The sequence below is a fragment of the Phaethon aethereus genome, assembly GCF_964289735.1.
Source record: "Phaethon aethereus genome assembly, chromosome: 4".
Classification (NCBI taxonomy): Eukaryota; Metazoa; Chordata; class Aves; order Phaethontiformes; family Phaethontidae; genus Phaethon; species Phaethon aethereus.
In genome coordinates this window covers 14,710,869-14,736,751 of record NC_138578.1, presented here as the reverse complement: position 1 = coordinate 14,736,751, position 25,883 = coordinate 14,710,869, and the positions used below count along the sequence as shown (strand labels likewise).

At 37.4% G+C, this 25,883-nt stretch overlaps 1 protein-coding gene across 7 annotated transcripts in view; it reads left to right on the top strand.

The window, feature by feature from the left end:
* Window positions 1–25,883, top strand: part of INPP4B (inositol polyphosphate-4-phosphatase type II B) — a gene marked incomplete at both ends in the record, with an annotated part of 291,862 nt that overhangs the window by 196,926 nt on the left and 69,053 nt on the right. For 4 of the 7 annotated variants that reach the window (XM_081999525.1, XM_081999530.1, XM_081999526.1 and 1 more), the window contains 4 exons: window positions 6,329–6,433; window positions 12,325–12,433; window positions 20,370–20,547; window positions 25,624–25,836. In XM_081999525.1, coding sequence (XP_081855651.1) covers window positions 6,329–6,433; window positions 12,325–12,433; window positions 20,370–20,547; window positions 25,624–25,836 — 605 coding nt within the window. Of the gene's footprint in view, window positions 1–6,328; window positions 6,434–12,285; window positions 12,434–20,369; window positions 20,548–25,623; window positions 25,837–25,883 lie in introns of all 7 variants that reach the window. The other 3 variants (XM_081999527.1, XM_081999529.1, XM_081999528.1) reach the window with 3 other exon arrangements.

Genomic DNA, 25,883 nt, shown 5'->3' with positions numbered 1-25,883 from the left:
AACTTAAGTTACATTTAACAGTCTGCAGGAGAACAGTAACATGTAGCTACGCTTTGCATATTCTTAGCGTAGTAGTTGTCATTGCCCACATTGCGCCAGAAAAACACAGAATTAATACGGGGGGTGCGCTCTGTCCTCAGTCCAGAAATAGCAGTATGTATTGCCTTGCTTTTTTTCACGTGGAGACGGTGGTCTTATATTCTGATGTGCACTGGGTGCTTGTTCAGTTAATACCTGCAAGAGTCAGGGACTGTAACGTGTCGTAGTGTCTGCATGCCAGTGGGATAAGATGGCATCAGTGACAAATGTGCAGGAAAGGCAGCTGGTCTTTTCCTCCTGTAGTAATTCATACTCATTAAAAGAACAAGAAAAGACTGCAGAAAGAATTATTTCTTCTTCTGAATTTCTTTCATTTGATTGTTTACAAATCATTCAAGGAACTTAGGATAATTCTTTCCTATTTTGTGAGACTACTGGAATTATATCCTGGATAACACTGTGTTTTCGGCAACAATGTCTGTTTTTTTTATAGTATGCCTTTCTGTCTCTTCCTGCTGGTGCGCCTTCTCTCCCCCACCCACTTTTTGAGATGTTCTGAAAGGAAATGGGCACATTTGTTCTGAATTACTACAAAGACCTTGTTGTTGGTTTTGCTTTCTTGATGGTGTTATATTTCTAACACCAGTCCTCACAATCACCATCTCAAATATGTGTGTTTGATGACTGTGCTGCCGTTATTGCTTGGGTATGTTGTTTCCCTCTATATTCTCACCACTAGATGTTCCCAGTGTGGCCTTACTCCCACAATTGTGTGTGTAGGCAAAGCAGTTCTAATACAGGACTGAGCCTGTGATTTTTCAGATTGCTCTGGGATAGCTTTCTTGGTCACAGGAAAGGAGAAATCCTGTTTTAGTGTATGAACAAAAACCAGTCTCTAACTGAAACTAAGCATTTTGGGATCAGTTGATCACTTGCTTAAAAGTGTGGGGGGAAAAGCTCATCTGTTAAAATAAATGTTGTATGAAAAATTGCATTTGGGTTGCAAAAGTGTAATTTCTTGTATTTATGATCGCTTACCATCATCAGAATATTCCAGTTCTGATTTCAGCAAACTAGCTCCTGATCCATTGTGACCCTTCCTGTGTTTCTGTGTTTTAACTGAAAACGTATTTTAACATATTTTATTGATTTGCTGATTAAATTGTGAACACACTTCATAAAGTATCATATGAAGGCAATAAATACAGATTATGAAGGAATCAGTGTAATAATTATCCCTTGCAGGAAAATATTGAAATGACCTTTTGAGATTTAAAAAAAAAAATTGACAATGTAATCTAATAAGCATAAATCCTACAAGGCCTGTATTGATCCAAGTGAATTTGAAAAGGGTTGGTGATGTTAAATGACCTGCCTTCACTGTGGTTTGAGAGAACTGCAATGGACCAGGGAACCTGAGATTATTGAGGAAGACAGAACCAGCACATGTAAGAAAGAGTAGGAACATTTCTTCGAAAACAAATCAGAAAACCAAAGCAACCTAACAATTGTAGTGAAGGTGAGAAATAATGAGGAGGTGTTAATTTCGAGGCCAACAGTCAGGTGCATACCTAAATCTCGTTTCTGCAACAACCCTTTTTCTGCCCCCCTTGCTAATATGGTGCCAGTAAAATATGTTTTTGTACTTGGAAAACCCCTGATTTTTATATCTTGTCTGAAAAGTTACTTTAACATTCGAAAACTTGCTTTATTGTGATCAGTGGTATATGTGCACATTCTAAAGCCAAATAATAGCACAGTCCTTCTAATGAAGACAGTATTTACTTTTAACCCTGCACTGTAGTATTTTTTTTTTTCTTATTAAACCACTAATTAAATTAGGTTATAAATCCTCTGAGTAGTGAGTGTCCCTTTAAAGTTCTTCCTTAGAGGTCTAACATTTTAAAATTATAAATATGAAGGGGACGAGCAGGGGGATGTACTATGTGTATGTATGTAGAGCTAGGCTAAAATCTCAAATCTGCGTTTTGATCCTGTAGGCAGAGTAGGATTTGGCTGCCCAAAAGTAAAATATAGATTACATTCTTATATGCTTCTATTGTCCTTACTTGACTTCAAGCAGATTTTTTTTCTTCCTACATCGTTTGAAAAAGTAATTGCAATTTGCTGTGAAACAAGAGATTAATCTACCTGTATATAGTTTTCAGAAGTTTGTGCCTACTGCTTTTTTTTCAAAGGAATAGGATGGATGTGGATAAAATTCATTTCGTGTTTTAAGATACCCTGGTTCCTCTTCCATTCCCATTTGGGATGGTTCTCCTCTATAAACAGTACACATTATAACTTTAAAAAACAAGATTATAGTGTTTGATAAGAAAGCAAGACAGACATGGATTTGACTTCATACTGTAGTTGCTCAAAAAATAATGTTGAGAGTACATTGTAGAGATTGGAAATGTAAATATTCACAAGGTAGAAAATGATAAGATTAGAGATGTGAGTAAAACTTTAGTTCAGACTTTTCAGGTCAACATATTTCAACAGTCTTTACTTTCCCATTGTCAGTGTTTCATGCCAAAAAAAGATTTTGCTTTACAGTTCGTCCTGTGTAGGCTTCATACTTCATCTTAGTCAGCACATTGCCCACATTAGGGTTGAGGCAGTCCTTTCCATTCTGAAACAGCTTGCAAATTGCAGTGCTCTGGAGTACCCCTGCATCTGCACTGGAGATCCAGCTCTGCTCGGAAATAGGCACCCATCCTAGTTTGCAATCAGCAGTACTTCTAGTTAAGAACTTGACAAGGTTGCTTTTCTAAACTGGATCAGGCTTCTGTTATCTGGCCTCAGATGCAGAATTCCTGAGTTGGGTTGTTATTTTGGGAGGCCTTATCTTAAAATAAGGCCTGCAACTGGCTGCATTCCTCTAGGAAAGCAATGGAGTGCTTTTGTCTTTGCTTCACCACCATGTTGGCAGCTGGAGATATGTGGAAGCACTAACTCATTGACTCTCTTCTCCCTCCTTGGTACATCAAAAGCAGGGTTAATGTTAACGTGTTTAGCATTTTTGCTTTTTTTTCTCACTGAACAATTGCTTTCTTTAACAAGTGGCTTTTTGCATGTCATAAACAATTCTGAAGGACCAACTCCATCTAAGTCATCTAGGTGCAAATATCTCCAATGTCCTTTTGTATCAGCGCTAGGGAAGACTCTGTTCACTCATAAGCAGTGTATAGAAGGGGAGGTAGCATCTGTAAGTAATTTTTTTCCAAAATACTGCCACATTTCTTCTATACAATCATATGTTGGGTTTTCTGAGAGATACCTACTTCATGCTCAGCTGAGCTATTTGTGGAATTTAATGGAGGAGGCTGTTGTTAGTAGACTACTTAATTTGTTTTTAAAATTGAGAGATTGCAGTGAAAGCATCAGGAGACTGCATTAGTGGCAGACAGCAATTTTGGTTTAGCTGCATATTCACTGAAAATGGAGGTTTAAGGAAGTTATTTGAGTTGCTTTGGCAAACACTTATCCTCAAACATGGGTGAGATTTTAGAGAATGCCAAGTATTTTCGTTTCAAGGAAACATAATAGGAATCTAAAAGGATTAGGTAACATCAAAACAAGTAATTTCAGGTTAATCTGAAACACAGATTTGGTGATTTTGGGAGGGAGTAGAACTTCGAAACTTTTGTTTGTTTGTTTTAGTTTGACCTGAAGTGATTTCCTGTGCCGCCCCCTCCCCCCTTTTACCCCCCTGATTTTTTTTCCCCCCATTTCAGTCATCAAAATGAAAATTCTGTTATTCGTCCAGCCCTAGAAGAAGAAGAAAAGATAATCGAGGTTAAGGCAATTGAATATTGCTTTGGAGAATTGGACACCATCCCTGCCTCTGTCACAGAGTTCCTTTGTGACACTAGGCAAGTCAGACTTCAGAAGTGGTTAGTGTGTGGTGTTCTTTTTTTGGAAGCCTGGCAATAGATGCAAGCTGTTTTGCAGAAGTACTCAGTACTTACGGATGTAATTCAGCTCACTGGGAGCTGGGCCTCCAAAACAGAATGTGATGTTGCATTATAATGCGTGCGCTGCAGAATGAGATTCTCTGTATCTCATATTGATGCATTCTTTCTTAAATGCTTCAACCTTAAGTTATTCTCTGCCTTTAGAATGGGTAAAATTATAACCCTTTTACTCACCCAGCTAAAATTATTCTATAAACATTTGTAAAGCCCTTAGAAACTGTAGTGATGCATGCAGTAGACAGATTTGAGAAAATTAATAATCCTGTCTTTGTGGGAGGCTTGAGCAATATATTTGAATCTGGATAACGAAGTAGACGTTGGAAACAAAATATTGAATCACTGCTGCTAAAGTGAGCAGTAAAGACCCTAAACATTCAATGAGCTGGAAGAAGCTAGCATGTAATATGTCATTGAATTTTATTGCACAGTTCCTCTTCAGGTGGATGTCAGGTGAAGGTTGCATCTATATTGTGGTATTTCCTAACTTTGAAGAGTTTAATCTTACAACAATAATAACACCACCTATTTTAATAGAAGGAATGTAGTTTTCTTGGTCCTTAAGTACAACTTACTAAGTTATTTAAAACAAACAAACTATACTGAAAGTTAGTTTTATCATATGGCAAACTGGCAAACACAGATTGAGATATTAATTCCACTACATGGATATCTCATACCTGAGTAACAGAATAACTGATAGTAACAGAATAACTGGGTGGTTATTAGCCCATATGTTTCTGGCAGTGGACAGGAAGGGATTCTTGCTTCATGGGTCTTCCCTGAAAAGAGCAATAACAAGACTGGGCAATGCTGCATGTGTTTAGCTCCAGGGAGAGCAGGCTTTCCTCCTATTCTCCCTCCTACTCTTCTTTTGCCAGTCCCTTTTAATCTGCTGTCATCTCATTCACCTCTTAGTCTGCCAGTGTTTCCTTGTTGCCAATCCAGTTATCATTCCTTAAGCTTTGATCTTGGTCTCAGCTGAATTCTCGTAAATAATCTGCCCCCTTTCTGTTTTCTTTCCTAATGGTTTCCAACCTCCTCACCCGCACTGTTCGCATTTCTTTTCTGATACAGTTTGAGTTCCTTTCACTGCTCCCATAATTTTGTCTTTCTGCATTTCCCAGATGCGGGTTTCCTGCTATTATTCCTCATCATCTGTGACTCCTGGTTTAAGCCTGCATCCCCAGGTTTCCTATCAAATCTGAATCTTTGACTCCTGTCAGTTGCTACTTTCTTGCTACTGTTGCTCTTAATTTTTGTAGAATTATAATGTTAAGTTACTAAGCTTAGGTAGCAGCCTTAGCTGATCTGGAGCATCATTGATGCCCTCTGGCAATGTCATTTGCATTGGGAGGCTCATGTCGGCATCTATGACAGTTTCAACAGATAGCCTCTAGGAAATCTTGATTGATCAAGTCAACAAGAAGAATGTCAAATATTTCCTTTATCTCTTTTTTTCCCCCAAGAAAAGGTCAAACCTTTCCAAAGTGAGTTTGTTTTTTTTTAATCCCACCTGAATCAGAGGAGTTTTAGTCCAAATGATCAATAGTTGGCAAAATGATAGGATGCTGAAAGAATGGTCTAAGTAAACGTTGGGCTACCTGAGTGAGAAGGTAGGACCACTTCTCTTCCCTAATCTACACCCTTTTCTTTTATATATATGCTGTATCCAATACCTCCAGGGAAATTAAATTTTCATGCTGTCAAGCTTTAATAATATTCCTTTGTACCATCATAGACTTACTCATAATATCATACCTTTGAAGTATGCAACCAGATTTTTTTTTTCCAGAGCATTGTGCTTCTTGTGATTATGGCTTTTTAGAAAGCAAACTAATTTATAGCTTTTCTGAGGCTACTTTATATTTCTTTATTTGAACTTTCTAGGAAGAATGCATAGCCTAGGCAATATAATACTTTTGTTTTAAGAAAAAAAATATTACTTGGTGAAAATGTAGTACCATCATAGCTCTGTACCCCTGTGTTTTTAGCACAGAATAAACATAATGCACATTAACTGTGACATGATTTCCAGCAGAGTACAGACTGATTTCAGACAGCAGGAAAAATATCTATCACCTAGAATAAAAAATTAGATTGTTCTGTGAATTAAAAGCTGTTTTGTTGCTTCCATTATGGATACATGCTGAGACTCGGTTAGTGAACCATTCTTCTCCTAATATACAATTACACATTAAAAGTCAATTAAAGACAACTCCTAACATACAAGTACTATCCTCACGCTAAAAAGAAGACAAAACATCTGCTGGGTGCTTAAGTTAATGATTCTTTAAACTTTTGTTTTTCAGGTTCTTCCTTCAAATCAAGCTGTAGCAAAGGAGAGAAGACATTAGAATTCATCCCAATAAATCTTCATCTGCAAAGAATGCATGTGCATAGTCCTCGATTAAAAGGTAAAGCATATTCTGTGGAGAAATTCCCTAAGTATGACAACATATGCTTTGAAATGCAATTAGAATTGCAACTGAGAGGTATGGTTGCCATGTTAGCCCTTTTAAGATGTAAATATCTTTATATATCCAGTTTCAAGGATGAACATTAAGTGGGCTTCCTTTCAGATGAAACCTTAAAACCACAATAGAACTGAAAGGTATGCTGTTCAGAGAGTTGAATCTTGGTAATTTTGAATTTTTCAGTGAATGGAAGGATATAGGCAACAGTCTCGTTAAACTTCGTAGGTGGGACATAAAGATGCTACAGATGAAAAACATGGAAAGCAACAGTATTAAATTGATTATTTTTTATTAAACTTATGTGCAATTTTGGCTTATGTGGATTTGGAGAAACAAATATCACAAGAAATACAGTGATTTTTAAAGAAAATTCAGAGATTCATTTCATGTTGCATGTGTTTTGCCAATCAGTAAAGTTTGTACAGTATTAGCTTGTTTGTAAGTTTCATGCAACATGGCTTGATACGGAAGGTTTCTTGAATGACTAGGTTGTTGCTTGATTTTTTGGTTTGGTGGTTTTTCAGGTTTTTTAATAAAATCAAAATCAAGCTTCCAAATTCATTATTTAAAAATCTGTACTGCTGTACAAGTGTTTAATTTTTCATTTTGTTTAATGGGCTCTAGAAACTTTCTGTGTGGTTATTTCCTGCCTTTGTTTTGTGTACATATCTGGAACCTGCCTGTCTTGCTTAAGGGTTTGATTTCATTCTCTCAGGTCTGTGCATCTGCTTCTAAAACCCAAGCTTTCAGTTTTGGATGTTGTTTGGTATATTTCTAGAGCAGTTGAGTATGTGCTGTCCATAGAGGACCACACTTAAGTAAATCATGCAATCAAAGAAGTGACCAGCTTGCCCATCCTCCAAATTTCTCTACAAATTCTGAAACCTGCACCCAGACATACTGCCACTGAGATTGATCAGAAGTCTTGAGTCTGTGCTGAAACTTAGGAATCGGGTCCAAAGTTAAAGCTGTGCAAGGGATTTCTCTCCCTCATCTTCTAAAGCCACAAGTTTTGGATACTGATTGCAGATCTTGGAAAACTAAGGAGTGGTTAACTAAACTTCTTTTAAGTTCTTAAAATAAATTCCAGGGGTCTTGTGCTCATTTTGTTTCTGTGGTACTCCACACAAATAAGTAAATGCAGATAAATGTTCACTGAAATGTGTTGGTAACCTATGTGTGGTTAAAAATACTCTGTTGTAGCAGTGCAGAACTAATGCTGTCATGATTCATACTGACACACTGCACAATGTTCAGTAAGATTCACATCCGTCTAGGGCATCAGCTTAATTTTTCATTGTGATCCATAATGCCAGAAAAGCCAGTCTTACCTGTTTTGTTTCTAAGGTGGTTGGGTGGTTGGGTTTTTTACCACTGTGCCACCAGGGAGAGTGATAGAGCACAACACATTTCCTCCCAGAGACTGCTGGGCTGAACTCACCAGGTGATGCGAGTTACACGGTTCCATTAAGGACAATGTTAATTCTAAACTTAATATATCCTGTTTTTGAAGAAGCCTTAATGATCCCAGAGCTACTTGTGCCTAAATCAGCTTATTCAGTGCTACCCTGTGCCACATAAGCATTTGCTTAGTGTTAAGTGCAAGTATCTTACTGATTGTGCTGAAAATACTGCGAACTTCTAATACCTTCTGGAAAGGGGGATAATTTTCTGTAATATTGTCTGTGATTCTGTTTAATACAGAATTCTGTTGCTGGTGCTTACATACAGTTTTAGCAGCATCCTTTACAGATAAAAGATTGTATTGATACATACATATGAGCAAATCATAGTGCAGCGAATAATTTGTTCATAAATTGAGATCTGTTAAATTTGCTGTCACTCTAGAAACATGGAAATTAAACTCTGTAAGGTTTTTGCCTTATAAATACACTCTGCAGCTAAACACATTGTATGACAGTGAATACAAACAATAATTAGAGGCGTATTATTCTGTGTACTGCTGATGTTCATCCACATCCAAGCTGGAACACAGGGACTTCTGATGATCTGTTAGATACTGTATTGGTTCAATAATTTGTTATTTCTTTTACTAATATGACAGCACAAATTTTAATGTAGCTGATGCTTTGAATTTATTTAATTAACTCAAAAGCATTTTTAGATTTGTAAAGACTACAGGTGTCCAGAACCTTAATTTTACATCTTTTCAAGAAAACCTTTCTGGGAACAGGGCATTGTTTGTTTATTTGCTAAATAAAACAGTGGGATGAAATATGCCGCTTAATCACCCACAACTTTTACACTACTTGAGTTTTGTTTTGTTTTTAATGAATTTTGTCCTTTCTTCTCCAAAACCACTTTGCTTGTGGCATATGGTTAATCCATAATTGAAAAGGATACAGAAAGAGATAAATGTTAGAACCATCTTCTGAATTTAGAACTTCATTTAAATTATAGAACCCTCCCTTTTTTCTTTAGCTAATGTTCACTCCACTGACATGAGAATTAGCTAACACTGTTCTTGTTACACCCAAGTTTAGAGATTGCGAAATGTTAATAAAGAGAACTTGGGCTAAAATCAGGGAATTTCTGCCTACACATATTTTTGAAACACTGACACCTTAGTTATGGGGAACTCTTTTTATTTCTCTATATACAAAATGGGTTCCTCAATATGTTTAGGATATTCTGGTAATACTATAGTATAAATATAACAAAAAGTAATTGAAGATTGTTATTATATTCGCCTTTGGTTGGAGAAATGATTTCTGTACCTATTACATAGCCACTGTCCCATCTGTTTCATTTACCGAAAATTGTTTCATTTTATGAGTACTAAAGAGTTGTGTCTTGTATTAGATAAATACACTTCGAACAGTTTGTAGCAATTGCTAATCATTCTGGACTAAGCAGCACTTTGACATCAAGTTAGTCTTTCTCATCTCATGCTTTGCTTGGCACCTGGAATACAACCAGGAGACTGATAGGAGAAGAGGAAAAAAAAATAAATAAAAAAAAGCATGTAAACATTCACAGAGGTGGTGAATAAACAAGCTGATGAGCCATAAAGCCTTTACACTGCTGGATATCTTAATTTTGGAAATGCAAGATAGGTTTTAATCCCACCTATCATGTGTATGCACATGGATATGTGCTTTTTTGTTCAACATGTTCAATAACAGATTTACTTTTACTGAGCTTTGATTTGGGTTGTTATTGGGTGCAGACATGGAATAGAAAATACCTGTGTGTTTAAACTTCCAGTAGGAACAGCTTTGAGAAAAATACTGTTTCATTATGGAATATCCGTATCCCTACCCATTTAATAAACAGCAAATTTTGCTTTGTTCATCATACTACAGAAGTTAAATTTATATATTGCCATAGCTTTGCTTTTGTCCCTGTTTATACATTAAGTGTGCTTGTTTTAAATAAATTTGGTGGACTGAAGAGGTAATATTTTTTTTTTCTTCTGGCCAGTGTGAGACGCTGACTGCCTCCTGTGAAGGCAGGCAGGTTGCTTCAAATTTGAGGTTGAACTACGCTTGACATAAAAATCCTTCAGCTCTTTAAACTGGTCCGACAAAGTTTAGGTTTATGGAACTTCTGCCATGTTGCTGTGGTTGTCTCCATGTTGCAAAAGCTCTGTGTTTTATTCTGGGAGAAGAAATGAGCAGATAGTTTGTATTTCTGCACAGTGAAGGAATTGTTGGTTTTTAGTGAGTGTGTAACTGGTGTTTCACTTGTATAAATGGGAGGTGGGTGTATCTTTGAGTCGGAATAATCAGTATGAAGTGATGATTGATTTAAAGCTTAGTTTCCTTGCACTCTAATCTTTTGCATTTTCTTCCTTCAAATTCTCAAGTAATTATTTGAGGAAGGGTTGGGGGGGTAACATCTATTAATTAATAATTTTTGGGGGAGCACACTGACAAGGCCTTCCTCCCGAGTCTTGCAGCGATTTCCAGTGTACTGTGCTCTGGGAAGTGGGAGTGAGACTGCCCCGTGCCCATCACCAGGATCATAGACATTTTCTTTTTATTTGCCGTCCTCATTCTCCCATGTTCGTTTGCGTGGGGTGGGTGCTCAGCTGTTCTGGGTGTACTTGTGTCTCAAACAGCTACTCCTGGACCACGCTAAGAGGGGGCCACAGACTGAATGAAAGCTTCCCTACTGGGTAAATCCTCCTCCTCAAAAGTAACTATAAGCAGGGTCACTATTTTTAAGACAGAGTTGGAAAAAGCGCCAGGCTTTAGTCTTTTAAATGTAGTTTCATCAGTTACCTGTAAACATATTCAGAAGCCATTATCTAGTTAACCTGATGGGTTCATCTCGTATTTTGGTTTTAAGGAATAGAACTACTTATTGTCAAGTACCAATGGAGCTCTAAGAGCCCAAGATTATGTATTATGGATAAATCTCTATGAAGACCTGAAAGAATGGGCTGTTTAAGAATCTTGAAGCTCACCTGAGGCTAATGAAATTATGTCATTTCTCCTTTTAAGTGGAAATTGAAGAGTCACCAATTCATTAGAGTTCAAATCAATTTGAGTGAATGTGCTTTGAGATTCAGCTCTGGAAGTAAAACATAGTTCATTAACTGTGAATCATTTGTACAGTGTTCTTGCTTTTAGGGATATTTATCATTAGAATGCAAGAAAAGTTCTATTTTAGGAGAGGATTAGACTGTAATTTGCATGGAAATCTTCCTTGATGAATGAAATAGCTCACAAAAAAAAAAAATCCTCTAATGTTTCCTTTAAAAATACATTTTAAGAATGAGGCATTCTGGCCTGTATCTTTGTACCTCCAGTGAGCTTGGGCACAAAACAGGTACTGTTTAGTGCAAATGTAAATTCTACAAATGTAAATTTAAACTTTAAAGGAATAATTATTGTGGTTTGGGATGCAATTAAATCTTCATCTCTGCACTGACAATCACGGGCATAAAAAGAGAGGCTGGTTTTAAAAAGGCTTTTCATCTCCAGTTCCATAAGCGTACATCCATAGAAAAAGTTCATCACATATGTCGCAAAACATCAGGTACATATAGAGAGTAACAAGTGTTTGTTGTTTCAGCAAAGATTTCAATAGTATAGTTTATTTCCCATTCTGGTAGCTCTTCAAGTGAAAACTGACTTGCTTTCTATTTATAAGCATATGTAAAAAGTAACTATATATCATAGAACAGAGCTCTTCAGTTTAGCATGAACCAGGTAATTGTATCTGAAAGTGGAAACTAAACAAATTCAAACTAGAAAAGAAGTGGAGTATTTTACTAGTCAGATTGATTAATCATTGGAGCAACTTCTCTGGGAATTGCAGGGAATTCATTGTCACTTGAGATATTTCATCTTGATTTTAAGAGTTCTTTTTTTAAAGACATGCCTTCACTCAACCAGAAGACATAAGCTTGATGCAGGAATCATTAGCTGTAATTCTGTAGCCTATATTATTCAGGCAGTCAGACTATTCCATCATAACGGTCTCTTTTGACTCTAAAATGTGTGAATCTCTGCATATCAACACGACTACAAGTTAAATGATGGGAAGGGTAATAAAGTGAAATACACAAAGCGCCAATTTCCTTGGCAGCTTTGTAAACTGCAGAGCTAGAATATTGTTCTACACTGTGACATATAATTTAGATGTAGCAATAAATCAGGTAAACTTTCTAAGGTGTGCAGGTGGCTGTATGGAAAGATTGATTAGCTCTTGGGCCTCCTTGAGACACAGATTCTCGGTTATTCCTTGGGAATAATAGACTTGTCCTCATGTCTTGCAGAGTAGATATCATAGTGTTGCTGTACCTTGGGCCTTGGGCATAGGCACATGCAAATCTCTGTGCTTGTCTGTTCCCGTTTCAGATGCTCTGTATGATGTCATCACCGTGGGAGCCCCAGCAGCCCATTTCCAAGGATTTAAGAATGGTGGTCTCCGAAAACTGCTGAGTAAATTTGAGGCAGAAAGACGGAAGTAAGTATTTTTGTAAGTAGCTAGGAAAATTTCATTGAAGTTGCATTAAAATGTTATGAGCTCACTGAGTAACAAACCAGTTTATCCTGCTGAATGCGTGGAAGATTAAAATCTAGTAGGACCGGACAAGGATGCATTCATAAAATATTTCCTTTATCTTCCTTACTTTGCTGGACTGCAAAATTGAAGCACAGTTTACTTTTAGTGTCAAGAGCTCTTTTGAACACAAACTCAAAATTGTGAAGTTTTCTCCCATATTTCAGGAAGCTTGAAGAATATAAGTGCTTGCAAACATGCTGTTCAGAATGAGATATCTCTTTGGTAATTCTTGTGCTAAGTGGAAAGTAGCTATAGTCAATTTTTCAGTAAAGAAAGTGTAGATAGCTTAAGGTAGCATCTTCATTTCTGGCAGCCTTAGGCATATGTGAACAAAAAGTATTTTTAACATTCCTGTGAAGTAAATAAGAAACTGCTCTTTTTCTTATTCTTCAGAAAGCCAAAATGAGACTAAGATAAAGATGATTTAAAGATAAAGATGTTTTAAAGATAAAACCCTTAACTAGAGTTTCAGTTTGCTGCTGTACTCACTTTGTTAACCACTGAACGTGTACAGAAGTGTTAGTTGCGTATTTTGCTAAGAACCGGATGTATCTGCATTTGTTGCTATGGCTGTTTAAGACGTTTTGAGCAGCCACGGCTGTCACTGGCAGCACCCGTAGCTGTGACTGCTCAACACTTGGACGAACTGTGCCAAGCCCATGCAATCAGTGGCACAGCATTCGTTAGGGAATGCAGGAAGTACCGTATGTATGCTGATGTAAATCATCACAACACTCCATAGAAAATGAATTCCATTAAATTCAGTGCTCAAAAAAGTTTCATAGGTACAGTATCGTAAAGAATAAAAGGAGAAATCATAAAAATCTACTGTTGGCTTCTAGGTTGACTAGAAGTTGGCATCAACCAAACAAAAACCAGCTCATATATTTGCTTTGAAAACTCTATTATTATTATTTCTGTTTGCACTGCATGACATAAAAACCCTATTAAACCTTCTAAAATCTTTCATTTCCCTGGCCACCTCTGGTGACAAAACTTGCCAATGAAACATGAATATCATTGATCACATGAGACCCGTGAATAGACTTTGTGTTAACAGTAGGTACCTATTCTGCTGTCGGCATACTGGTATAGGCAGCCTTATCCCCATGATATGGAGGCCTATGAAGTGCATGCTTCTTGATGAAGAAAATTTCTAAAGGCATTTCTTAAGGTATCTTCTACTTAGCTATCCAATTAATATAGTTGCAATAGTATTTAGAGGGTTTTTATTATATTTCATAAGAAGAAATTAAAGTGATATAAAGAACTTTGCAGTTCCAGTCCCAAAAGTGTTTATCTTGCAGAAAATGAACCCTTTCTCACTTGCACGGTCCTGCAGCGTATCCACATTGGTAGAATTTGATTTCCCAAATTGGAGGATAGCTGTGAGGCAAACTTGAAACTGTTTTTTGAAATTATTATTTCTGTTCATTGGAGAAAAAAGGGAAAACGCCTTATAGGGAAGAGACCTAGTCTTTCTTGAGTTCTTCGTGGGAGAATACATAGTGCAGTATATCATAGGAATGAATAGACGATGCCCTTGTCTATTCATAGTTGCCCATAACAAGAGGAGAAGAGAAGATGATGGGCTAGACTCCTTTCTTTTGATCCTGTGCAGTGTTACATATCAGAAGGCTAGGATGGCAAAGAATACTCAGTGCAGCACAACCTCTTCTCAGTTTCATTCACCCTTATTTCACTGACTCAAACCATGTAGGCTTCTACGTTGATTAGAGGATTGTGTTCAGGAGCACTGGGTAAAGCTTTCTGCAGGTTTTACCAAGTCATTTCATACCAATTTCAAAAGTGCCTACACATCACCTTATATTTGCCCTGCTTCTTAGACTTTTCTGCATCCCTTGGAAGCATCTGTATCTTGGTGACTCTCAAGGACAGTGTACTGGACATTTACTCTGACAATACAGTTTTCTTTGTGTTTCTTTGTTCCTCTGGGAGAGCAAAAGTCTGTCTTTAGGATGATATAACTAGGGTAACTATGTCAGACTCTTCCTAAAAAAGAGCCTGAGTCAGGCTAACAAACTTAGGTTTGAGCACTGAAAATAGGGGACCTCAGTTTCCAGGGAATCACTTACCAGACCTGAAGAAATGGTTGCTTAGTGTATGAATTCCCACGAAGCAGAAAGGAAGAAACCTCCAAAATTCATTTTCCCCTCTATCTTTGAGGGCAACTCAGAGAAAACTCCACATGTGGATTTTTTTTTTTTTTCTTCAACTAGAGCTTGTATTAGTCAAAAGAAAGGAGAAAGCAAGCTCTGATTATGATCTCACTTATTTGAATATTCAAGAGTGGGTCTACTTTAAATAGATACATGAAAGGACCATTCTCATTCTCACCACAGAGGAATTTCTTTCACTGTGGCCACGACAACTTTATTTTGTCTGCACCTGTTTAACTGCATAAGGATGCTTTGAGGACGCATAGCATTTCCAGGGGCAGCTTTTACAATTTAAATTTTCTGTTTTACAATGGGACCAGCTTTTCTGAAGATCTGGTTGAAGGAAGAAGTGACACCTTGAGATATCAGTCAGAATATAAAATGAGCAGAAAAAAAATGCAGATTTAGAAGCTGTTTCCTCTAGGCTAACTGAGATGAAGACCTAGAGGAAGATGTGGGAAGAGATTATGTCTCAAGCCAAGACCGGTAGCTTAGTGCACATGACAGAATGCCTTGCATGCCTTTGACCTTCAGGCTGATTATTAGAACAGTTTATTGAAATATTAAACAGTGTCAACATATCACAAAATATTCCTTGCTCAAACCTATACTTGTGGAATTGACAGACAAGAGGAAATGTTAACTAGTAGCAAGGCTATATCCCACTTTGCAAGAGCATAATTGCATTTGCAATTGCCAAACCAAAGTAAGAATAAAACATATATTTCATGACAGTTTATCAAACAGAAGAATGTGGTAAATGTGTATCTGAAGATATGTCTGGCATATTTCCTATTACATGGAATATAAGGTTTTGTGCAGACAAAACAGGGGAAGGTATTTTATAATAATATTTATTAAAAATGCAGTATTTCTGTAATTCTGCTCTCATTTGTTACCACCAAGCAAGTCATATTAAAAGAAAAAAAAAAGAGGTAAATTTCTTGAAATAAGATCTCAAATAAGAAGGAGAGAAGTTTTTCTTTCAGATGAAAAACAAGACTTAGTGGTATGTGATCTGAAGCCAGGTCCATTGCTTTATAACCCATTCACAATCTGTACTGTTCTTTATCTGCAACAAGAGACAGATAAAAGGCTTTATCACTACAAACATCAGGCATGTCTATAAGTATGCCTGTCCCTTCAGTAGCTAGTAGTGAACTTCATAAGACCAGTAAGAACAATGGATGCTTTTTTTTATCTTGTGTAGGCATGATAGTGTTTAAATTCACATAATGAAAGTGATAATTAAAGTACGCTAAATCATTGCAGAATATTAATTATCTGTGTATGATATACATATATTTTAGATTTTTTTTCATGGTGCTCTATTGGTTTGTTCTTTTTATTTTTTCCTTCTTTATTTCTAGCTAAAAGAGAAAGTCAGTTCAGATTGAGTCTTCTCTTGGCCTGCTAGTATAGATTACTTATCCTTCCAGCAAATGGAAGGTCTTGTCTTCTCCTCAGTCTAGATGGCACAGCAAATCACTATTTTTAGAGCTCAGTTGTGCAGGAATGTTTAAGGCAGACATTCTGTAACTTATACCCGTATAATGCCTCACTGCTTGAAACACTCATAAGTCACTTTCAAGGCACACCAAGGATTTTTTTTTCTTATTTAAAATCTAATTTGATCATCTGTGCTTTAGCCAAAACACATAGACTTATGATTACAATATTTTTAATGCTTCAGTACTAACCATCAAGAAAAACAGAGGTGTCCCACAAGCTGCATTAGGTGCTGTAATTCGTTATGGTTTTGTACACCATTTCTATCAACTTCTTTAGAAATGATCCTGCTTTAAATTAACACAAGCTTAAAGCTGCAATGGTATTGAAAAAGATTTTCTGTTGATGTTGTTAATCAACATGATGTTGTTAAAGCCGTAATACTTGAATTTGGGTTTGAGCTGCCTAAAAGGACCCTTTTTTGTTTGACAAGGCATTTTTGGTCAATGTATCAGGTGTGCTCCTTCTCTAACATACTTGTTACTAGAGATTTTATTAACACTGAGATCTTCATGATTTCTATTACATGTGTTTCATAACCTTCAACCCATTTCCATTCTCTGATATGCTTGAGATGGTACTGTTTCACAGAAAATCCTGGAGATACTGAAATAATAATGATGTGTGTTTGATATAATTGTCACCTTTGTTCTCAAAGGGAAACCACAGCCTGTTATGCATAGCGCTTTTCACAGAGACATTATTCTTTGCTCACTTTCCCCCTTTTTGCATGTGTATGTGTGTATATCTATGTATGTGTGAGAGAGAGAGGTTAAACCGCATGGAGATGAATATTTTTTCACTGACCATAAAAATGAATGTATTAAGTTTGTTGGAAGTTTTGCTGAGAAACTGCCGAAGTTTGTGCTATTCACTGAGACATAAAAATCTTACTACAGTATTTTCCAGTTGCTAGGCTCCCTGGACAGAGTTGCTTAGAAGCATTTCCTTAAGCAGACATAAAAGAAAGGGGATGGGCTGGAAAAAGAAGGGAAGAAGCACTGGGGGAACATTGCATGCAAAGGTTAGAAAAGACCAAATGTTTTGGAGAACAAGAAACCATTCCATATTACATGGACTAGGAGTGGCAGGAGGAGAGTAGATCCATGACTTTGCCATCCTTTCTTGTAATATGCACTTCAAGCAGGCAGCCAGGAAAAGGCTCCACTGAAAGGCATCATTTAGCCTCAGACTTGTATTGAGGCACAGTGCCTTTTTTCTTCTGGTAAGAACCATGCTCGGTTACCCTGCATAAGATTCTCCCCTATGTTAAAGGCTACTTCCATCTTTCCAACAATGTAAAGGTACTCTGAAATTAATGTGAAGAACTGTGGAAGGCTTTCCCTAGACCTTCAACCTTCCTGGAGAGAGTCTTCCTAGGAAGATTCCCTGTGAGATTCACCTATGCCACTCTGGCATCTGTCCTACTTAGGTCTCTAGAGAGCTGATGAAGGGCATCTTGACCTTTCTTTACACTGGAACTCATGTCCCGTTACCAGCTGAAGGCATTGATCTAGAATTATTCCAGGGGTCAGTTAGGAATGAAGAGGAAATAGAAGAGCAGCAAGAGCAGCTCTGTGCGTACAGCCTTGGCCATTGCTTCAAGGTAAGGATTGGTGGAGATTTGGACTTCATAAATAAAGATAGATTAGACAGAACTAATGACGTAACTTCATTTTCTTCAGTGTTCAAAGTTGAAATTTCCAAGTTTGCAAGGGAATCTTAAGGAAATTAAAAAAATTAATTCAAACTTCTGAACTCTCTCAGGCCTGTTTTCAAAACTGCAGCACTGATCATATGGTTTAGTTTTATTTCCTGAGGCAGTGAATTGTCCTGTTTTTTTAAGTAATAAATCTGGTTTTGATCATAAGTTCCCACTTTAGACAGAATACATGTGATGCATAAATAAGCCACTGAGCTGGTATCTTCAGTAATGTACATAAGTTTGAGGTTATCTGGGGGTAGATGTTCTCGCTATGTATGCTTTAACTGTATTCTTGACATTAATGTCTAAAGTTTTCACTGTGAAAAATGTGAGGTCAAATGTTCACTGTTGAAAGAATTTAACCCAGTCCCAGATGGTGACAATTTAACTCAGTCACACAAATTACTCAGTTAACAGCAGGAGTGGAATTACTCAGTGTGTCATTAAAAATTAGACATTTAGCATATTGCACTATTTGTTCTGAGGCAAAAACTTCGTTAATTTAAAGTTAAAATTGCAGATGTAGTCAACGTAATCTTTATTCGAATTACATGACAATGTCATTAAACCAGTTTCAAAACTGAAATGACCACTGACAGTCATGTGTACGTAGGTAATGAGGGTGCCAATATATGGAAGTGATTAAGTGTGATTTTATATGCTTAGTGAAACCTTTGAAACTTAACCCAGAAGACATTATTATAGACTTTTTCAAAAGGTATGTGACTAATAATATATTTTACGTCTCAAAGGTAGATTTTCATAGTGCTGCTGATTTCCCACACTGGACCTACCCATGTGGCCTAATGCAAAAGTTTCTTCGTACTTGTAATTCCCTTCATCTAGTTTCTGCATTAGGATGCCTATAAAAAGTTTCTCTATATGTTCCATTGGCAGCTGCTCTAAGTAATACTACTTATATACCATAGCTATATGAGGCAGCAAGCTCTAAAAATAGTTTTTCATAAGGAAACTAATTTCAGTTATTTGGAAGTAGTAATGTCTTTTCAGGAATGGTAAGGCCACAGAAAATCTCAGGCTAATCTTAGATGCAACAGTGTCAAGACACAATAATTAGAAACTTCAGATACTCCCAAACATGTTGTTTCTGAAAAATAATTATTCACTTTCTTGAAAGGAAAGGAGAAGTTGCCCTCAAACTCTGAAAGGAACTGAATATTTGGAGTCATCTCATGCATTCTGGGGTTCAGGAAATGTTAGAATGAGCCAAATAATGAGGCCTGATAGAACACTTCATTCTGAAGAGAGAGTCATTCTCTCTTCACTATTTCCTTTTTTTAAAAGCTATGATTGACTTTATTAGAATAAGAACTACCCACAGGTTTAGTATCTCTCTTCCTTCTTTCTTTTCTTATGGCATTGTCTGTAGCTTTTCTGCTGCAATACTCACTGAAGCTTAGAGCTGTGGGAGATCAGTGAAAATGATCTGGGAATTAAAAGCTGAGGGGAATCCCAGAAAGGAGTATGTGCATGGTGAGCTTGATAACAGTGTTAGCCAGATTCAGCCTGCAGAAAGGCTGTTTGATAAAGGGAGCAAGACGCCTGAGGGGGAATTAGAGAAGATTATTCAGCACTGTGAAGTATCAAAACTTTCAAGACTATGTCTTCACTACAATTAACATAGGCTATTACTCTTTGTCCCTGACCTGTTTACCGTGTCCGACTGCTTGAGAGCTGCAGTGAATGTAGAGGTAGATCTAACTTTGGAAGTTCATTTCACTAACGGTGTTGCCACCTTGAAGGCAGAGCTGTGACCCTTTCCTTATTTCTCAGAGGGACAGGGTTTTTTCTTGCCCAATTCATTAGGAGACACAGTTTATACTGTTGAAATTAATTTTGTTGAAATATTCAGAATTTGCTTGCAAATTAGACACATGTTTCTTACTGGAGATAACTGGTTATCACCACTTCCGGGACATCACTGGTGCTAATCAAATCATAGTGTGGGCCACTGATCAATTAAACATTAATTAAACATTAATAGCTCATTTTGAAAGACTTAGTGAGGTAGTTAATAATGTGATGGGGAGTTCAGCTGGAAAAATAAGGAGCCTTTTTGCTCTTTGTGATCATTACCTGACTTGGTTAAACCTTTTGTTTCTCCAGAATTGCATTTCTTAAAATAAATAAATAAATAATCTGGTTTTCTTATGTTAAGATCAATCACTCAAAGGAATTATTAGGTTGTACTCTTAGAGTACATACTACTTGGAGTATTTGGTGGTGGGTAGTCTGTTGTCCTCTACTGTTCAAGCAAGCATTTGTTTTTACCATTGAAGGAGGAGCATTTCAGTGATATCTGTGAAGTTCAGGTATCTGTCATTTTTTTGCAAAACTAGAGGTAAGTTTTTAGCGCATTAAGCACTGTTATTAATAGCAGAAATTATTTTGACATTATGTGATTCTTTCTCTGTTATTACAGTACTGGATACCAGTGTATTTACTATTCACCTGAAAACACGGCCAAGGCAAAAGAAGTTCTCAGCAACATCAATCATCTACAACCTCTCATATCAAGCCATGCAGACCTGCTGCTTAATTCTGCAAGCCAGCATTCTCCAGACAGTTTGAAGAATTCTTTAAAGATGCTTTCAGAAAAAGTGAGATTCAAATCTGCACTGCAATGGAAAATGGAATAACCAAGTCTCTAACTGCTGTTTTTTTTCCTGCATAAATTGACTTTCGTAGCATCAGGAAATGTTAAATAAGCTCTGCTAAAATAAGCTTCAAAATGGTGCTATCAGATAAAGAATATTGTTTAGCATTTCTGTAGGCTTTCCATGTAGAAAATTAATGAAATCTATAAAGGTTGTCTTTAATTGAAAGTATAATTAATTGAATTTCATATGTCTTTGTTATCCTCTAGTGGCCACATACTGCGGTTTATCAAAAATAGATTATTGTATATAATTTTGTGGTATGATAGGTGGTTATTTTCCTTCCCTTTCTGTGATACTTCAGACTGCTGCTTGTGGGAGGTAGTTCAAGTCAGGTTTGTGCGTAAGGTTTGGAATAAAAGCATCATCAGAAATGGTGATGCAGTCTGGAAGGAGAAGCTAGGAAGTTGGCACCAGAAGGTCTCAAATTTTAATCCTCTTTCTCCTATTATATTCCTCTAGCTGTAGGCTCTTCCTCATCTTAGTTTCTTTAGCTCTAAATTAAGGAAGATAGTATTTTCCACCTGTCTCACAGAGTGATATTGGAGATTAGCTGAAGTCTGAAGTACTTTTAAGCATATGTAATCCTATAAAAATAGTAAACACTATAGCTATGACCAGAGGGGTTGAAAAAAGCTTCCCATCGCTTCATGGGCCATACCTTCTGTAATGTGATCTCAATGTGGCTTGATAACACTATCAATAACCATTTCAATATATCTTCAGCTATTGGGAAGTGGCAAGCCCCGTGGCCTGCTTAGCACTATTATCCCAGCAGTACGTCGTTCAATGGGAGAGTTTTAAATCTGAATATTGAGCTCAGCCACATAGTGTGAAGGCGCTGCACTGGAGCCACAGGGGAGATAAACGTTGCTCTCGGTTACAGATGTGTAAATCCACGGTAACTCTGAGAACATTGGAGCTGCTGTGAATGTCAGGGATAATATAGGAAAGTAGAATTCAGCCTGGAAATGAAAGGGAGGAATTTAGGGGGTGTTTGAGGCAATTATAGTGTACCTTTCCCAAAGTACTGAAGGAGGCCACTTTTAGCTGTGCATAGAAAAAGTGGAGCTGCTCTGTTAGTGGTTAGTTCAAAGAAATATGCATGCACAAGTAAAGCAAAACGAAGAAGTGTTTGTTCTGAAGATTCAAGACCTGGTTGCTAAGGAGGTTGTACGTTCGCTGTAGCCATTTGCTTTGCCCTCCCCACCTTTGCCTGTCTGGGCAGGAGGAGTGGATGGTTTGAGAGTGGCTGCAGGCAGCTGTGGTACTAACCCACTGTTTGAACCACGGCCTCTTGGAGAGTCTGATGACAGAAAAGCACCCAAAGAGACAATCCATTCAGTTTGGAAAACTCACAGATATTTTAAATTTATAGCTGGTGAGTTAGTTGTATATGTTCATACCGACTTTTCAGGGCCAAGATTAAATTAGCACAGGTTCCCAGAAGTGGAACCGGGAGTCTCATCTGACACAGTCCACCTGACAGCCCATAGTTTCTACCTAGCCTCCACCTTTTGCTTGGAAGAGAAGAACCCAGTTGTCTGAACAACTGCTGCATGAACGGTTGGATACCTGCTTCCCTGTCAGTTCTCAAATTTACTCTAAGGAGAAGATGATACTTGAGAAAAAGGGTGGGACCATTGCTGAGGAAGCTAGTGTGGAGGGATAGCTGCTTGTAAAGAAGGGAAGAGAGTTGGGGACGAAAGGAAAGACCAAGAAACAACTTCAGGGAAGGGTGATATTAAGTTTCAAAAACCCAAATTGAGTGAACCCACGTGGTGCTGCGATTGGATCCTTCGTGGTTAATACAAAGCATCATCTCGATATCCTAAGATAACCTGTCTGTACAATCTGATATAGTATGGGAGAACCAAGAGTAACAGTGTCCCTGGTTATATTTAAGATAGGTTGGCATGCTCTTCTGAACAGAATTGCATGATGCCTACCTGTATTCTTGAGGCATATGAGGTGCTTCTGCTCTCCCACCATTTGTATACTTTTTATATGTAAAAAAGAAACATTCTCTTACATTTTAACTTGTTAGAAATTTAGAAATTAACCAGCTGTTTGAAGTAGTCATAAAAATTATTTGCCTAGTGATTAAATTTCTCAAATGCATTAAAAAGCATATCACTTTTTATTTTAAGATAATGTTAACCTTGACACAGAGAATAATTCTTTCTAAAAACATTAGGTAGCAATGAATATATCTGAGCTATCAATAATGTGAATTATTATATATTATACAGTTAAGTATTTACGTTAGAAATGGAAGGACTGGCTGCATGCATTGAAAGTGGAAAATTAAATCAAAATTCCACTGCTGCTGCTTAAATTGAGCTTATTTTCTCATATTAAGCATGGGTTTACTTCTCCATATATGATTTGCAACTAACCTTTTATGAACGCTTTCTGTTAATTGATTAAAGAAGCCTTTACCTGTCGACAAGTGTATCAGCATTTGCAGCTTGCAGAAGACTTGATAAATCCATTTTCCAGCTATGTCTATCTTTGTTTGCAGAAATATTCTTTAGCCAAGTATCTAAAAGAATTTGCAAAGTTTTCATTCCTTTGTATAGATTTGTTTTGTGATTTCAATAGAATTTTATAAATAGTGATGTGCTGCAGATTTAGCTGTACTGAGCTGTAAGAAAATGCAGTTAAAGTGTAGATTGTTGTTAAACCCATGGAATCCCTGAATGGAATTTAATTACAGAAGCATTTTAGTCTCTATATGAAAAATAGAGGTTCACTTCCGTGCCAGTTTGCTTTTTAAAATGAATTTTCCCTATAAAATATTTATACTAAATTAAATTACTTAAACTTTTCAGATAGTTACCTAATATACATTGCAGTCAGAGTGGGCATTCCTTACATCAAGTTGTCCAATACTTACACTTCTCTGAAATTTAAAGCTTTTTTGAGTCTACCGTGCCTGATGCAGAGACCTGAAATGATCTCAAGCAGACTTTGAGTTGGGGGGAACGTACAAAACCTCAGCAAAACCGTGATGCTTTCATTTCTAAGGGCAGACAAGTGAAATAGTTTGGACTCTCTTGATATGGAACTGTAGAACAGTCTTGAAGAGGATCTCTGCTGGTAACATGCAAGAAAAGACAACTCAGCAAGTCTCACTTTGCCTCTTCTTTATAGAAGATTGGAAGGGTTTGCTAGCAATATTCCACAAAGGCGGAATTCTCGGAGCGTGCACCATGTGGAGGCTGGAAATGCTGAAAATGGAAATTGTCCCGTAGTGCAATTCAGGACTACCTTGAGGCAGTAGAAGAAAATTCCCTCGGTTTAAGCACCCTTTCCCTCAGGCACCAAGTTAGCAAGGAGGAGACAGAATGGGTCTGGTAAAATTGCTAGGGAGATGAATAGTGTTGCCAAGTCTAATCACTAAAGAATCCCAAATCAGTTTTGAAAGAAATCCTGATGTTGGTTTAAAAAGATTTTAACTTAGATTAGTTATAAATTGCATGTAAGTTACATAAGAACTGTAGATATCTCTAAGGTTCTTATTTTTAAGACTTTTGAGTTTTATTTGCACCAAATTTTCAGCCTTTCTCTGTAACCGTTAAGGATCAAAACCACTTTTTTTCTAAACATCGTGAAAATGGGAAAAGGCAGAAACGTCTCAAGCAGGTACCTAACCCAGCAGCTGGCTCTTTAAGAGAACCATCAATTATTTAGAGTATTGTGGTGTAAATGTCAGTAACCTTTTGAGAGGGTATTGAGGCAGGAAAGCAATAAAAATCAGTTGAGTAGGAGAAGAGGCGTACAAAAGGGGGACAAGCATTAGCAAAAAGGGATGGGATAAAAATAGAAGAAAGGAGTGCAGAAACTGGGAGAAAGGTTTCCAGGAAGCTAGGTGCTGACACTTGAAACTTTTTTGGTTTGGGGTTTTTTGTACTTCTCCTCCAGGTTTTGCGTAAGAAGCATGAAAGGGCTGAATGAAGCTTGGGTGGGCAACCTTTATTTCTATCATTTTCTAGCTTTGTGTGACTGCTTGTTCAGGCTGGTTGCTCTGACTCTTATCTACATACTTTTCCGCATGCCTGTTTAATTAAGATTGTGTGCACAAAGGCAGTTCAGCATCTGAATCTGCAGGTGACAATCCACTATGTTCGGGGTAAATAGGAAGGCAGCTCAATCCAGCTGACCCGGGAGAGATAGGGCCACACGTTGTGTGTGACTGCAGGAGATGGGCGTGTGTGGCACACCGGTGGCAACAGCAAGCGCTGTCACGTGGAGACAGTCTAGAGATGCTAAAGACCATATGCAGAAGGCATTTTCATTTTCTGGTTGGGGTGGAAGGGAGATAAATCATGCAGGGAGGTTGGAGGTTTTAAAAAACATGGTATAACTTGTAGCTGTCACAGTCAACAGGAAGGATTTAGAAAAATGATGCAGTGATTGAATAACATCTTCAGAGAGCCTGGAAAAACTACTTCAAGGTTTCCTTTCTTTAGAAATAAATAAAATAAAGAGAAATCAGGTGTCATCACCTGCCCTAGTATCTGGTACCTACAAGTACCAAAATTTATCTCTGGAAAGACTGCTTTTGCAGATGCTGTAATCTCAGCAGGGTAGAGTGGTGTGTCTTTATTTGAGAAGATCCTTAAATTTGTTAATCATGTTTTATCTGACACTTACTCACAAATTACTGAGCAGTGGTTGCTTACTCTTGGAACCGGTTCCTGTAGAGGTTTGTCTCTGCAGGCAAAATTTGGAACTCAAATAAAATAGGATTGTGTGAAAAGATTATGATCTCTATCACAGATACTGTACTTTTGCGTTAATCCTTAGAACGCTGGGATTGTAGAATGTGATGGCATCCCTAAAACCCTTAAATTGTTCTGCATTGTTCGTTGGTCTACTTTGGTTTTGCCTCTCAGGCTGGTCTGAAACAAATACCCACTCTGCCTAAGGGTAATTCAGTGTTATAATAGCTATGTTGCTGTATTGCATTCTTTGGTCTAACTTTTTCATTCTTTTTTTTTTTTTTTTTTCTAGACAGAGTTGTTTGTGCATGCATTTAAGGATCAGCTGGTCAGAAGTGCCCTTTTAGCACTATACACAGCCCGGCCTGGCTGTGTCCTGAAGAAACCAGCTGTGCCTCGAAACACTGCAGAAGAGGGGGGTGATTTACAGCATCAGGATCATCCTTCCCAGGTTAAAAGACAGGACTCTATACCCCATCATTCCGAGTATGATGAGGAAGAGTGGGTAAGTAATCGGAAACTTTTGGTTGGCATTCAATCCTAAACCCTACA